The sequence below is a fragment of the Symphodus melops genome (genome assembly GCF_947650265.1).
Source record: "Symphodus melops genome assembly, chromosome: 6".
Lineage (NCBI taxonomy): Eukaryota > Metazoa > Chordata > Actinopteri > Labriformes > Labridae > Symphodus > Symphodus melops.
The window spans coordinates 21,843,805-21,859,551 of record NC_136696.1 but is presented as its reverse complement, the minus strand read 5'-3'; the positions used below and the strand labels follow the sequence as shown (position 1 = coordinate 21,859,551).

The following is a 15,747-nucleotide window of genomic DNA, read 5'->3' as shown; positions in this document are numbered from 1 at the left end:
AGAGGGACAGGGGAAGGGGGGGGGGGTTCGGGACGAAGACAAGGTGTATTGGCAGCAGCGGGCTCACTCGCTTTACAGCAGCACCCTCTATCTGTGGGAGGAGAGCTTTACAACATTTAAAATCTGATTTTGCTTTACAATCAAGGATGTGTTGGAGTGTTGTGTCAGCCAGTTTATAGATTTCAAAAGCTGTGTGTGATATTTTTTACATGTCTGGACTTCATTAATATGAGAGAGGATGTGTGACTTGCCCATGTTAGATGGATGTAAATTATGCAGAGGATCATTAATATTGTCTAAACAGCTCGCTATTTTTTCGTCAGAATTCTCTAAAATTGGTTCAAGTAAGAGGTCAGCCATTTTCAATTATTAAAGATGCTTCTATGGCTCATGTTTTTTTATGTCTTGACAACTGATACAGCTTAAGATGTGACTTGCCCGAGAAAGATGGATATAAATTATATATTACAACCCTAAAAATGTCTGAGTAACTCATTATTTTTCCTGCAGTATTATCCGGATGTCATCTGGTGAGACACTTCCGACAGGAGAAATAGTGCACTGACAGACTAAAAAGCGCCCTTTTCTTGACATTTCAAGGCTTTAAAAGAGTAGGGATCCGCTTTGTGACAGAAGCACTCAGAGCGACTGCAAATGTAACTTTTCCCTGAGCAAGCAACATTCATCGTCTCAGAGGACCTGCCCCCTCTCCACTCAGCCTCCCGCTTCCTCTCTCTATCTCGGCCAACCGGAGAGCGTGGACAAGATGGATGCCGGTGTCACCGCGCTGGCTGGAGTGACAGATGGGCTGATTATACAAACTCATCCCTCTGGCTGTAGAAAAACACAACACCTTGCCTGCGAGCTAATGGCCCTTCATCTCCTTGCACCTTATGGATAGTCTATGCTTGTTTGTAAGGAAAGCAGTGTTGTATGGGCAGATACCATTACAGCCCTGGCCTCCCACCTGACAGGCTGTACCTGCATGGACACATGCCATGCTTGTTTTTTTTTTTTTTTTACCGCCCAAACAAACGAAAGGGTAAATCACCTTGGGGCGACCTCGTATTTGGCTGCATGGCTTCAAGGGCATGTTTTCCTTCCAGGTGACGGACACATTGCAAATGCAAAAACGGATTCCTGTCACCGGTCTGATGAGTGGGTGTCAGGCTCTGCTGTGCATAGTGGTTTCTCAGCAGGTGCAACCAGACAGTGTGCCCCTGATATCTCCCTGAATTACTTGTTCACACATGTCCCTCATAACGGAAAGGTTTGCATTTGAGACATGAGGGGGGGAGGGGCAAAACAAAAAAAAAAGGACGCGGCAAGCAAGTGGATAAGCAGCAGAGTCCAACGCCATCATGATAGGTTTTTTTCCTTTTCATCAATGCTACGTGCCCCCCTGGTGGCAGAATGTACATACTGTGCATTTGAGAAGGTTTCCTTATCTGGAGAGGTTTTGAAAAAAATAAGTCAAGATCAGGAGGGGAATGAGTGTGGTGGCTAAAGGTGATCTTTCAAGATTAACCGCCCTCCTTTTCCCTGCTTCCACCTGTGATTTAGCGTCGAGCCTTATTAATCGGCCGGCGATCGAGTCTGTGTTCAGGCGAGACGTTTAGATCAATCACGGCCGCCAAAGGGAGGCGTCCTGTCGCTAACAAATGGGAAGCAGAGAGAATGAGGGAGGGGCAAAAAAGGGCAGAAAAAAAAAAAAAAAAAAAAAAAAGAAGAAGACAGAGAGATTGAATGGCTTACTCCATGCTCCCAGCGATCAGCAGGATAAGGTTGTAGATGTGTGAGAAGATGAAGAGGAAGAGGATGATGCTGAAGAACATGGTCATCCAGGAGCCATGATCCTCGCGGAACATTTTCAGGCGCAGGTATCGACCTAAAGGGGGAGCATGACAAGGACACTGCTGTCAGTGTGCAGGTTTTCAAACGGCAAATCAAAGCTGCTAAACATGTATGAGCAGCACGAAAACATGGAGATGAAAGCAAATTAATAAATCACATGGATCAATAATGTCCAATTCTGTCAGACATGTGGCCTTTAGGCAACGGGATTAAGATTAAAGAGCACTTTGAGGTGTCACTTCCAACGCCTGGGAGTGATTGTCTTTTCCTTACCGTCTCTATTTCAACATCAATCGCTGAAAAATCAGACACACACACACACACACACACACACACACACACACACACACACACACACACACACACACACACACACACACACACACACACACACACACACACACACACACACACACACACACACACACACACACACACACACACACACACACACACACACACACACACACACACACACACACACACACACACACACACACACACACACACACACACACACACACACACACACACACACACGCTCTCCTGAGTTTCCTGATGTGAGTTCTGCATGATTACAGAAATTATTTGTGACCTGTGGTGTTTCTTTAATACAGTCCTGGCTTGAAATCAAATTACAGAGAAACATTTCTCTGGCAGAGCATGAGATTGGATTCTCGGCCTTCATCACCAAACACACAGGCTTGTCCTCTGCTCGCGAGGTTGAGCACAACTGACAAAGAATTAAAATATTGCATTTTTGACCTGATGAAAAAACAAAAAATATTTGGACTTATTATTGGAGAGCTCACCGTTTTCCTGTGGGATGAAAAGGCATTACATAAGTGCAACTACCGAGAGCGGTGAAAAATGAACACGTGTGATGCAAATAATGTAACTGCACAATCTCCTCTCAGAGTCCTTGATTTTGCTCCCACATTGCTCTTGTAACACGGAGAAGATTGTAACTACTGTTATTGTTCAGATCTGGGTTACGAAAAAGTTTTGCAGATGACATCAATGGAATTAGTCAAAGGGCTACTCCTCGTAGCATAGCAGGATTGTTTAGTCGAAGGGCCCACGGCAAACACGTGAATAAATACAAAGATAGACATTTAAACAACAAACAAAACATCTAGATCCTTCATTTCCCATAATGTATGGTCAACATTGTTAGGCTCTTCTTGATAGACTGTGAGGGTGAAGCTCTGACTGTGTTGTTTAAAGGCTAAATGAAATTGGGACTTTTTTGGGTCCTCCTTCTCATAGCTCGTCTACTTTTACTGTGGAAGTAAGAAAATATGGAAAACAGTGTCAGAAAAAGAAAAACAAGACAAGCTTCTTTAAAATCAATCCTGAATTTTGTCTTTCTAAAAAATAACCTGCCACTGAATCTGCAAACTTTATAATCAAAAATGTAACATGACTTGGGGAACAATCAAAAGATTTAAAAAAAAGAAATAAAAAAAAACTACGCTCATTATAGAAACAGACTTGAGGGAAGCTAAACTTTCAAAATATACAATTCCATTATGAATGAAAAGCTAAAAAAACCCTCCTCTATCCACTAAAACCATTCTGAACGATCTATTCATCTTTGATGTCTAAAAGTTCTTTTGTCACATTTCCTTCAAATTCTTCTACTGTTGCGAAGCTAAAGAATGACTGTCACAACAAGACATCAGATATACAAGATGACATATCAGTGTATAATATCAGGACAACAAAAATGATTCTAGGTATAAAGACAACATTATATGTAGCTTGTGCCTTTAAGACATTTGTTTAACAAGCGGTGTAAAAGCTAGCAAGAGTGCGAGCTAGCCGGCCGGCCCTCCTACAGCTAATTTTCATCACCGGTTTAAAGCACTAGCTAGGAATTAATCAGCTTTTTATCTCCACTATGATGACATCAACATGATGTACAAAGGGAATAATCTCACATCTCTTGACAACAGAGGAAAATGTTCAACAATAATATGAAGGCTGGGTTGAATCCCAATGACAAAGCAAACTGTGCTTCATAATTGTCCTTTAATAATTATAATCATTTAAAGTGTGTCAGTTTATAATTATATTACACAGTATTAACCCTGTGTGTCAAGTATTTAAACTGGACCCAGAAAATAACTTTCTAGGAACATTCATGGGTACTGAAATGACAGTCAATACAGAAGTCCTCTATAAGATATATTTGCTGTACACCTCCAATTCAACTACTTTCCATATTACACACAAACACAGCGATGCTCTCCCTCTGCTGCTGCTCTGTGAGCTGTGATCCGGTGCCAGGAGCGGCCATCTTCCCAGGAACAACACTTTGTTTTCTCTCTCCTGTAGCTCAGGCAGCATCCCTTTGAGTTGCAGCTCCTCAGAGAGCTCATTGTGTTTGTTTCCAGACACACAATAACAGCGCGTACACAATACACACAGCCAGGCTAGACAGCAACGCAGAACGCTCCATTTATTTTTCCATTACATCCTGGCTGGTTTATTCTGCGATAGTTTTACATGCTGTTCAATCTCAGCTTGCTCGCTTTTAGTTTTTCTCTGCAGCAGGAATAAAAAACAAAGATTCAGAGAGTCCTGTGGAGATGTGCATCTTTGTCGAGTGCAAGTGCAGTTCGAACTAATGAACCTCCTGTTGTATCCTTTTAGTAAACAACAGATTTACAATGATGGTGTGAACTTTTGCTCGTTGACTCTTGGGTAGCGTTTCTAAACGCGTTAAACTTGAATATTCCTTTCATAACACAATCCGCCTTCCAACAGATTTCTGCCAATTCGAAGAGGTCTAGTGTTAGACCACACCATACGTCTTGCTCTGTGGTGTTTCAGGGCTCATCACAGATGCATAATTGAATTGACATGCATGGGTGAACTTAATTGCACTCAGTGCCAATGAGCCCTGACTTAGATGTAGGAGCACAGTGTGTATCGGCAGAATCTGACTTTTAAAGCAGCACGCCACGCCAGCGAGCACGGCCGTCCTCTCCCAGCCTGTACGGGCAGGATTTTTTAACTAGGGTGGTGATTCAGGACTGTTCAGCCAAGCCGTTTGAGTCACTGCACCTCCCGACAGTAGAAGACCCCGATAAGGGTGATTCATGAGCGCTGTCTGCTGCGAGGCTCAGCCGGGCAAGAGAGCGACCACAACAACAACACAGAACACACATGCATGAGGCAAAGGCTCCGGATAAAAATCAAGAGTAACAGAGAGGGGACCGAGGAAGACAAATGTAACGTTTTTATTTTTATTTCACCTACCATCATAACAAAACACACAACCTCAGATCAATCCAACTCTGCATAATGCATGAACATTGTGAACACAGATTTTTGAGTTGAGACTCTTATTCCTCTTATGCTATTTATAATGTCCTGCATGGGATGAGATCATATCAACCTCTTTTCAAGTTGGTTCAAAATGAAACTCAAACACATGGTTGTGTCTCCATCTAGTGGTGAGAAACTGAAACACATCAGACAGCTGACCAGAAGACAGTGGAACACACATAATCGTATTCTTCAAATTACTATATTCTTCTCTAAAATAAAGTTTGTTAACACCATATAAACTCTAAAGAGACCTGTTCTGGAGCGTCCTACCGATTCTCAGTCTTTGGAAAATCCCTTCCTTTGTGCTTATTTTGAAGATAACTAGCTAAAGCTGGCTTACGGGGTAAGACATGTCTCTTTTTGATTACTTTCTCTCTCTCGATTGAATTAAACTCACTGTTGTCTCCTTTTTGTGCAAAGTTTGATGGTTTACCTCACTCCATTTCTATTTAAAGTAATAACGCATTAGATTAGTAGAACATGTTCAATTAAAAATATATGTATCAATGAATAGAAAAGAAAATGGCATCAATTCATAACTGTATATCTGCCGTGCAGTATGAAAAGAGCGTATTCAGGTATTGGTGAACACTAAGCGTCCTGCAGAGAGAGACTGGCTTCAACCTTTTAAACATCTAACAGGATTCATCTTTTTCCCCACATACTCCACAGGTATGACACACATTCAGTACAGGCTTACACTGTAACTCTGGCATGACGAAGCACAACATAACACAGTGATAGAAACCTTTGAAGTGCATAACTTTACATCAACCACGCATGGATGGATTATGATGACCTCAGGCCCAGGTCACAAACTCACCTTTGCCCCCTACATACAGAACGTAAATAATATACTTGCACTGTGTTAGTCCTCCCCTTGCACAACAGGACAGGGCAACTGACTACCACACAGCATGTATCCCTTTTATATTATGTTATATATTGTTTAATAACATGACAACCCTGTCTGAGATCTTCACAGAAAATGACTAAATGATGGAACGTCTTGTTGACTATCCCTACCCTGAAAAACCACGAAAAGCAAGAGGGCTAAGAACATTTGGTGCAACATTTTAATTGCAAATAATAATTTATATAAAACAATATAAAATTTTAAAAATCTTAGGTCAAGACTCCTAATAGCAGGGCCCAAGACACTTGCCCACTGTACAAGTGTATCTGCCTTGGGTACCATGGACCGCTAACAAAATCTTTTTTTAAAGAGATTTTTAATTGCCTGATTCTCACTCAGGCAATCACTGAGTTTCAAACTGCCGGTGTTATGAGTACCCATGTGGTTCTCTTTAATTGGAAAGATAATAAGATTGCCTGTATAATTGAGGGAAGTGCTCATGTTATGAGTGTCCAGATTTATAGACCTAATCCACTTTCAGGACACACTGATGGCACACAGGAGCCAGAAACACAGATATTATTGTAAAACCTAGCGGAGCGAATCGGTTCAACACTCTCACCTGCTGCATGTGAAAGCCAATTATGGATCTCAGATTTTGTGAATTAATTGTATTATGCGCCCACACACGCACTGGGGACAAATGTATGGATGTGCACCAACAGCCTCTGATGGATGAGAAGCTCACAGCTGGTGAAGGAGGATTGAAGGGGACCAGAGACGTGATCAAAAAGCTCATTCATCATGCTCACACTTTCCAACTGACACGGCTCAAGGTCAGGATAACCTGAAACTTCACTGCAACCTTTTTTACCTTCCCGTCTAATGTTAATTAAAGCTCTAAAACAAGAACATCCACATTCAGCAAAAAAATGAAACATAACGAATTTATGATGCAAACAAACGGCAGTCAGCTAACAATAACAATACTTCATACCCTACAACGGGCCCCATCAAGAATGTTTTTGGGGAAATTTGAAGATTAGAGTGATAAATGTACAAGAATAAACAAGGACATTTATCAAAATAAAGTCGTAAGAGAGTGAAGATACATTCACAAGATTAAAGTCGTACTTTTATTTTTTACTTATATCAGATGAGCAGCAGCAGCCTGTACGGAAATGAGCACCCAGGAACATCTTGTTAGGTATACTTTAGTATATTAGTTTCCCAAATAAGCTGCTTCATCTTTTGGCACGTCTGCATCACATTGTCATACGTTTTAGAACCTTGAAAAAGATACTGGGGGCTTTTTCAAAGAAAGAATCACACTGACATAAAGGGCATCGTAGAGGAAATGGTTTTGAGGGTTCAACGTTCATCATTTTGGTGCAGGCAGAAAGCTGCTGCTCTGACAGGCGACAGCCTTTTAGAATCATTATTTTACCTGTAGACTGAATTCAATCGATTCACAAATTCAGTGTCAAAAATTAAAGACTTTATCTCGAAATCTTACTTTTTTTTTTCTTAAACATAGCTCTAGTACTCCACCACATTTTTTTTTCATTATGTTGTGGTTTAGCTTTATTGAACAGAAGAAAAAAAATCAGCATTTCTTTGTCTTTAAAACTTTATTACAAAAAAGGGAAATCAGCTGGCACTGACAGGTAAGACATGATGTACGTTTTTGTGTACAGAGTAAAGAATGTTAGGTTACGCTCACCTGAACAACATGAATGCATCATATCTGATTAAGTGCAAACAGAGACTGACATGTTGGAAGTGATAAATCAACCGTCTCTGTTGTTCATTATTCGCTGCAGAGTCAGACTGTCACGCTTTTACTTCCCTGATGCTATGAGGCGATAGAGACAGCTGCTGTAAATACAGAGAGGCCCTGAGCGAGAGAGAGAGAGAGAGAGAGAGAGAGAGAGAGAGAGAGAGAGAGAGAGAGAGAGAGAGAGAGAGAGAGAGAGAGAGAGAGAGAGAGAGAGAGAGAGAGAGAGAACACATCTTACTCTCAGCACTAGAACATGTAGTCTAATATCAGTGAATATCTGTGTTCATATCAGCTGATACCGATAATCACTACTAATAATATTATCAGCTGGTCAACTAATCAGTCGGGTTCTGTGTATAAATGTCCAACTAAAATAATAGTTGAGAATACCTGAATAGTGGCCTTTTTTTGTAAGAGAACTGAGTCATTTAAGGACAATTTCTGAACTTCGTATAATGTTCTCTGACTGACAACCGACCTGCCGAGTCACAGGAACTGTACTTTTCAGACGGTCCCTATATGACAGTTCAGGTTAATTGAGAGAAATATTAGGAACATTATAAAAGTCACGTTTCTCTCAGGAGGCCACGTCAAGGTTAATTAACAAGTTAGTGTACTTCTTCGAAGTCTGTCAAAACACTTGTATAATGTGTGCTGAGGCTCTGCAGGAGCTGAAGTGAGAAAATGACATGAGAGACAGCTTAAAAGAAAGTTAATAGCCTGAAAATCACAAGTATCTACCTTCATTATGTGAAGTGCAGACGTGTGATGGTCCTATAAGCTTGAACTTACTTTGAATATCTGTTTGTTTAATCGTGGAGTGCTGTTTTTGTTTAGGTGCTCCTATCGCTCGCTGTCTGTACCCTTTCTCCTGTCGTCTTCAGCTGCTGCTCAAACACTGGCAGCAGCAAATGTGAAGACATTACAATGCTGCTATGATGCACGAAGGTCTTTTTACACAAACCCCAGGCTTGTGAAACTAGTCGGGGAGCTCCGAGCATGTCATGTTACTTTCCAGGTGGATCCGTGCAGGATGGGACAGACACTGCAACATGTGACGGACAGGAACTCAACTTATTCGGGGAAATTGTCAGTCAATGTCTTCGGAAATATATCTATCTTCTAAATGCATCTTCATCAATCCAACGGACAGCGAGTGGCACTGCTGCTGGTGTAAGAGTCCTATATAGTTTCATAACTGCACAAATGTGTTGACAAGAGACATGAAATGAGACAAGAGCAACCTACAACACAATAAAGGTAGATCGTCTGTGTTTTCTTAGGAGCAATAACACAGACAACCACATGAGCAGACTCAATCTTCCCGTGGCCTTGTGGACACAGCATTACCAGTTTCATTAGATTTCATTATATTGTTTCTCCCGTGATCCCTGTGTTCGAGGAACAAAGTCTACCCTTAACAACAATGTGCTTTAATGTTTAATGGGAGATGTGAAAATAATCAATATTGGATGACAACAATAACACCTGAGCACAAGGCTTAAAAACACATCAATAGAGGGTCAGACAGGAAATGAAAATTGTATGCACAATGGCTGTAGAGACATTACCTCTGTAGCCTTCGATCCCAAACACTGCTTTTGGTCTTCCAGATATTAATTCAAGCACCTTATGCTATTTCTAAATCAGCCTCGCTGTTTTTAAACTATTTTAGGCTTCAATTAGCAGCTCGCCTTTTTTTTTTTTAAAGCAACAGAACAACACTCCTGCCCTCCTCAGGGATCCTTGGTGAACATTCTCCCTCAAAGACAAACTCAGGGTGCAGTGAGCCTTAGCGTTAGCTCAGTCTGGATCTTAGCTCATACTCGCTCGCATCCCCATTTATCACACATTTACTGGACTGCTGCATCAACACAGGGGTTTGGGGAATAGCCATGGCTACCGCCACAAGCCTCCCCAGAGCTGAATTCTTCTGTAACTAAGTGTCCGGATAATAAATCAGCACTGGGGTGTGACAACAGAACTCCCTCTTCAGGGAAACTGTAGCCAGTAAAGCCGAGACACAGCGAGCTGGCTACAGGGTCATCGTACCACTGTATCTGCTCAGAAAGATCTTTTTATATGTTGTTATTTATAGCTTGGCTCCAGACCAAAGGCGTCATATATTTGAGGTAAATAAGCAGTTTCACGTTGGCTGGTTGGACTTTTTTTTTCTCGTTGTTATTGCAGTGTCTTTGTGTGCCTGTCAGCTGTGCAAACACAATTTCTGTTTTAGCCTGGACTGTAAGCACAGGTACAGAGAGCTCAAGACACAAAGAGAGCACGACAATAATGCTAATGTGACACTGAAAACTGAGCAGGGGTTATAGAAATGTGACCCTGTGTTCCAACTTACTGGAAACATAAAATGCAGCAGACAGACCATGCGCTACGTTAAGTGAACTTTATTTACCATTAAAAAACATGACTGAATAACCAATTTTGTTGTTTTTATCGTCCTTAGAGCTGGATATTTTTTCATTTGGCAAAAAAAGTGACCACTCTTTAGACTACATTTAAAGACGTATTTCCACTGAACCATCCTGAAAGTGGTTCCATTCACTTCACTTAAAGGCAATCAAGGCAGCTAATGTCCAAGCTAATCGTTTAGTTTGTTTCAAAGCAAAAATGAAAAACGCTTACTGAAAGAGAACACATAAAACCTGCCTGATATACATAAAGTCCTCTTTGGATTTTGACTCACTCAGCGGGTTTATGACAATACAACATGTGCTTCAAGCTAAGCTAGCAACCTTTTCTTTGTTGGCCTTGTTCAGAGGCCGCTCACAGCCATGAATAGAGGAACATATTTTAGCTTAAAGGGCAGCAGGATACTCAGTCTGGATTGACTTGGGTTGGGAACCGAAGGGTCGCCTGTTTAAGACCTGGTGTGGACCAAAACATGGAAGATGGTCTGGTAGCTGGAGAGGTGCCAGGGCACTACCGGAGTACTTCCGAGGTGCCCTTGAGCAAACTCCCAACAGCTCTGGTGCACTCCCTGTGTAGCAGTGTGAGGCTGTCCACGGCTAATAAAACCAGATAAAATAAAATGTAAACTGATGAAACTCTATACATTGCACTTTGTTTATTCACTCCAAACTAGTCCACAGATATTTGCCAAATACTCATTCCTCTTGCAACATTTCAAAATCTGGCTTCGTATTTACATGACAACAGAAGTGAAACAGAACTTTTGATCATCATCTTTTTCATTTGGTGAACATGTCAGACAGCATCAATGTTTCTATTTAGTTTTCTAGCAGACAGGGAGCACCAACAGAAATGAGTCTATTTCTGTGACACCTTGTGAATATAGTTGCAATTTCCTCTCTTTCCCAGAAATGAATAAAACCACACATGAATATACACAGCAGAGACATGAATCAAACACATCCACGTCCCTGGGACTGCAGCCTCATGCAGTAAAAAAGGAGAGTCCAAATTCATGCTGCAGGGGCACAGCAGTGCTCTGACTCCAGAGCCATCATACATTATTCACAGATGAAGGGGGCAAACCTTATAGGCCAACTAATACAGACCGGCCTGAACTGAAGGAGAGTGTAAAACATGAAATGGCTCTACAGGGCAACATAAGGCCGGTGAAGGCTGAATACTGATGAGGCTGAACTATGCAGATGTCTGCAGATATGATGTATAGATCAGCCCGGGTCACAGTGCTGTCTGTTGGTTAACAGCGATACTTCACAATGCTAAAATAAAAAAACCCATCCACATTCTAACCTACTGAGAGACGAGAAAGCATACCTAACGCTGAAATGAGGTGCTGCTACATAAATGTGAGTTTTTCCATTTTTCGTTCGTGTGAAACGTTCATTTTGCCCACTTTCTTCAAAACCAACAACAAGAACAAATCTTCTCCTGCCTTATACGCTGCAACGTTTGAAGAACTTCTCACGATAAAGTTCAAAGCTTGAGCCAAAGTCAGCTGGACTGGTTGGACATCTTTCAAACCTTTGGATCAAGCTTCAGATTGACCATGACCTGGACGACTGAGAAGATACACAGACCTGTCAGTGAGCTTGTCAATGTTTTCAATACTTTGATACGTTTCTATACTGAGCGTTTTAAAATAATACAATATTTACTACTTTAATGAAGAGTAGCTTGGGATAGAAATGCATAAATACATTTTCAAACATTGTCAACATATTTCTGTGATTTAGTGAGGAGGAGTTTGTCTGCATTTTCTGACAATTCAAAAACATGAATCCTCAGATATTTGGTGCCTTGGCTTGTATTGACATGGTCTCCATATTGTCGGATGGTTTTTATTAGAATCGTTTCAAATATTAACATTGTGACTACTCTACTTGACACAGATAAGAGGCGAGATAGATTTTGAGGAGTTTCATTCACAAAGATCAGAGATATTTAACAGAAACAGAGATGCAGCTACACTTTTTTGTTTTTGTCGCTCAATGACTTAAACAATACGAACATTAACATAATCGTTGCTGTAATAATTGCATGATGATAAATTCAACGACTAATTACTTTGAGTAGCATGAAGAGATAAAACATTAATTTACTCTCGACAGCAACACATTATCTCAGACACACATACTGACAACAAAAAAACCCTGCAGCCACGCACACACAAGAACAAGCAGAGTCCCTCTCCTTCCACCCACCCATACAGCCCGACACACACACACACACACACAGTGACTCCATGTTGACCTGCAGCCACACAGAGCTGTACATAAGCCATCTCTGCCTTTGTGTGGCACAGTAACAACATATGACAGAACCCAGATGGCATCCTGCAGGCTACAATCAAGTTTAGGAAAAGAGGACAAAAGGAAGGGACACACACACACACACACACACACACACACACACACACACACACACACACACACACACACACACACACACACACACACACACACACACACACACACACACACACACACACACACACACACACACACACACACACACACACACACACACACACACACACACACACACACACACACACACACACACACACACGGTTTAACAGTCACATTTTCTTGTACTCTTCACACTTTTCTGAAGCGTCAAATAAATCATCTGAGCGGAGATGAGCGGTCAGAGTGTGATTGAATGTAAGTGTCGGTAATAATATGCAAAGCAGGATTTAATCCAGTTAGGACACCGCTCCACATGACTCGGAATTAATTTACCTTTTAGAAGTATTAAAGCCTGGGAGAGAGATAGCTGAATATTTTATGGAAAGGTCTGTCTGAGGCAACACGATTTAAGTCACTTTTTTCCATTACTCTGATTTGCAGTGAGATCTTCATTTACTACAAAGGTAGCGGCGTGATGTGAAGCTTCAGCGCTGAGGCTCTGTGCTGCAGCACCACTGAAGAGAGAAAAACAAGTCGTGAGGTGTGTGATATTATATAATCCACACTAAATCTGTTATTTTCAGACAACCTGACAGATCAATTTGGTGCTAAAAGATAAGTTATCATCAGTTCATCTCCATGGACACATTCAGACATCCTTACTATAGTGACCGCAGAGGATAACCACCACAGTGTTTAATCAAAGTCTTACATTAACACAAATACAAATCAAAACTGATTGATTGAACCACTTTCTTGCAGATACTTAGATGAGGAAATGTATACCTAATACCTATAATGTCCTTCAAATTCATATCTGTCCATGAATTGTGATGCTAAAAATAGCAACCAGATAGCGTACAGGGAAACGTGTCACTGAGCTTTTTTTTTTTTTTTACCTTTCAAATAAAGAATAGACATGAATTTATAGAGAGCCTTCAGGGTTAGGGGCCTGACTACAAGGAGCTCTTCTTAACTTAAAGGGGGTTTCGGTGCTCAGGAAGTGGACTGGCACCCCTCCAGCTAATATCAATTTCCGGACTTGAACCAGCAACCCTCCGGTTCCCAACTCAAGTCCCTGCAGCCTGAGCTACTGCCGCTATGCGTCTTCTAACAAATAGATGATTTATAAGCTTTCAGAAGTGTCTGTGTAGTTTAATTATTAAGTGTTTAAATAATCAAAGACACCATCTCCTTGCAGTAGATGTTGCTAGAAGTAGCTTAATATTAAAAAGGTCTGATAAGAGAATCAATCTGGGATTAGATCTTTTCTCTCCACATCCTTCGACCTGTATGCGCTCTTATCCGGTCTCATGGATCTCATGGCTCAGTCAAGTTAAAGCATCTGTTGCTGTCACTTCCTCAAGATGTAACAACAGACTGACATGTGTCAGCTTGAATCATATAACTTTCATTTTGATAAATCTATCTCAGTATTTTAGGCTCAGAGTCTGTGACCTTTGTATATGCATGTGTGAGAAAAAGAGAGAGCTTCTTTTTTTTTTTTTATAAAAAAAGATTTTTCTTTAAGCCAATTTTCACACTGAAATGAAGCCACAGAGTCTAGTAATTAAAAAAAGATACCGAAGGACATTTTGATATGATGCCAATGATAAATCAAATGGTTTTAGTTTTTCACTTTCAGCAGAGTTTTAGACTGAAAAAAAAAAATAACTATTTTTTGTGAATCAATATTTCTAAATGGTAATTGCTGCAGGCTACTGTTACAAGTTTTTTTTTTTTTTTTTTTTTTTTTTTTTTAAAAAGGTGCCTTGATTTAAATGTTTTTTAAACTATCTTAAAGTGGAATAGACAACTCACAAACCCGGCCTGACCTAACATTTAATACAAATGCATAACGACAGCCAGCCTTCCTCTGAATGACCAGAAGTCATTGGCTAGCGCCCACTCCATTAGAGAGCACACATAGCCTTGAGAGGCTGAATAGAACAGCATAGGTTGTTTCTTGAACCTCAAATGTAGTCTTAAATCACATAATCTGTCACAAGCTATTCATCATGCAGGGTTTATTCCGATTCTTTTTTTTTCTCCGACTGTGTCAAACAGAGAACAATGCTGCGTGCACCTCTGCCCACTCCCAACAGGAACACGGAAAACAGAACCAGATAGCAAAGCAAACTGTTATGCGACTGCTGGATTAATGTTTGTGTGGGTTTCTGAGGGGGAAAATCTCATATTGTGGCAAACAAATGAAAACATTAAAGCCCTAGAGTGGGGATGAGGTAATTACTGTCAAATGTTCCGATTTTCCAGGCCATCATAAATGACAAACGACACGGCTAATGTTTTAGCTTTCACAAACAGTGTTTGTTCCAGGTTTGTGACAAACTGATTTAAGCTTTGCCGCAGACGGCCTGAGCTTAAAAAGGATTCCAGTTACGCAACACGTCATAATTTCAGAATAGCATCAGAAAATACATTCTCAAATGATACTGCAGACAACACTCACCAACAACATCTTTTTTTTTTTTTGGTACATGTACTCGAACCTTTGCATGGACTATGTTTGTTTCCAGAAGTGTTCCCACTGCACGCCCACATATCACAGAGCAGCTACAGATCAGCAGCAGGGGTTTTTCAGTGCAGACATCATGATGTGCAGTAGGTGGGCCATGTGGGCCTGTGTGACATGATGGTTGTCTGCTTCTATCGCAGAGCTCTTATGCCCTACCTGGGTTGTGATTACATAACCGCTTTACTGAAATGTTATGCAGGACACATTACGCCTCCCCAGCTCTCCACATCAGCCTTTTTCCCCCCCTCTTTAACACAGACGAGGCCTTTTCACCCACACATATACTACATGAACATGCCACTGTAACAACGATAAAAGACACACACCATGTGTTAAGAGGCTTGTTGAAGCATATTGCCTTCACCTTGAATGATGAGCAGGACTATTTATGTCCTCTTTACCCTAAACCATATAGACCCTGATAGACAGTTAGCCAAGAGAGAGCTTTTTTTTATTTACTATTCATGACTCATGCATTGAAGAAAAATGATGAGCTGTCGGTTTGTAGAAAGTGTGGCATTAG

The 15,747-nt window shown here is 41.0% G+C and overlaps 1 protein-coding gene across 3 annotated transcripts in view; it reads right to left on the bottom strand.

Moving 5' to 3' along the window:
* tmem117 (transmembrane protein 117) overlaps positions 1-15,747 on the bottom strand; it is a 44,257-nt gene that overhangs the window by 22,238 nt on the left and 6,272 nt on the right. For all 3 annotated transcript variants that reach the window (XM_079346859.1, XM_079346861.1, XM_079346860.1), the window contains exon 3: positions 1,756-1,888. In XM_079346859.1, the coding sequence (XP_079202985.1) occupies positions 1,756-1,888 (133 nt within the window). The remainder of the gene's footprint in view (positions 1-1,755; positions 1,889-15,747) is intronic.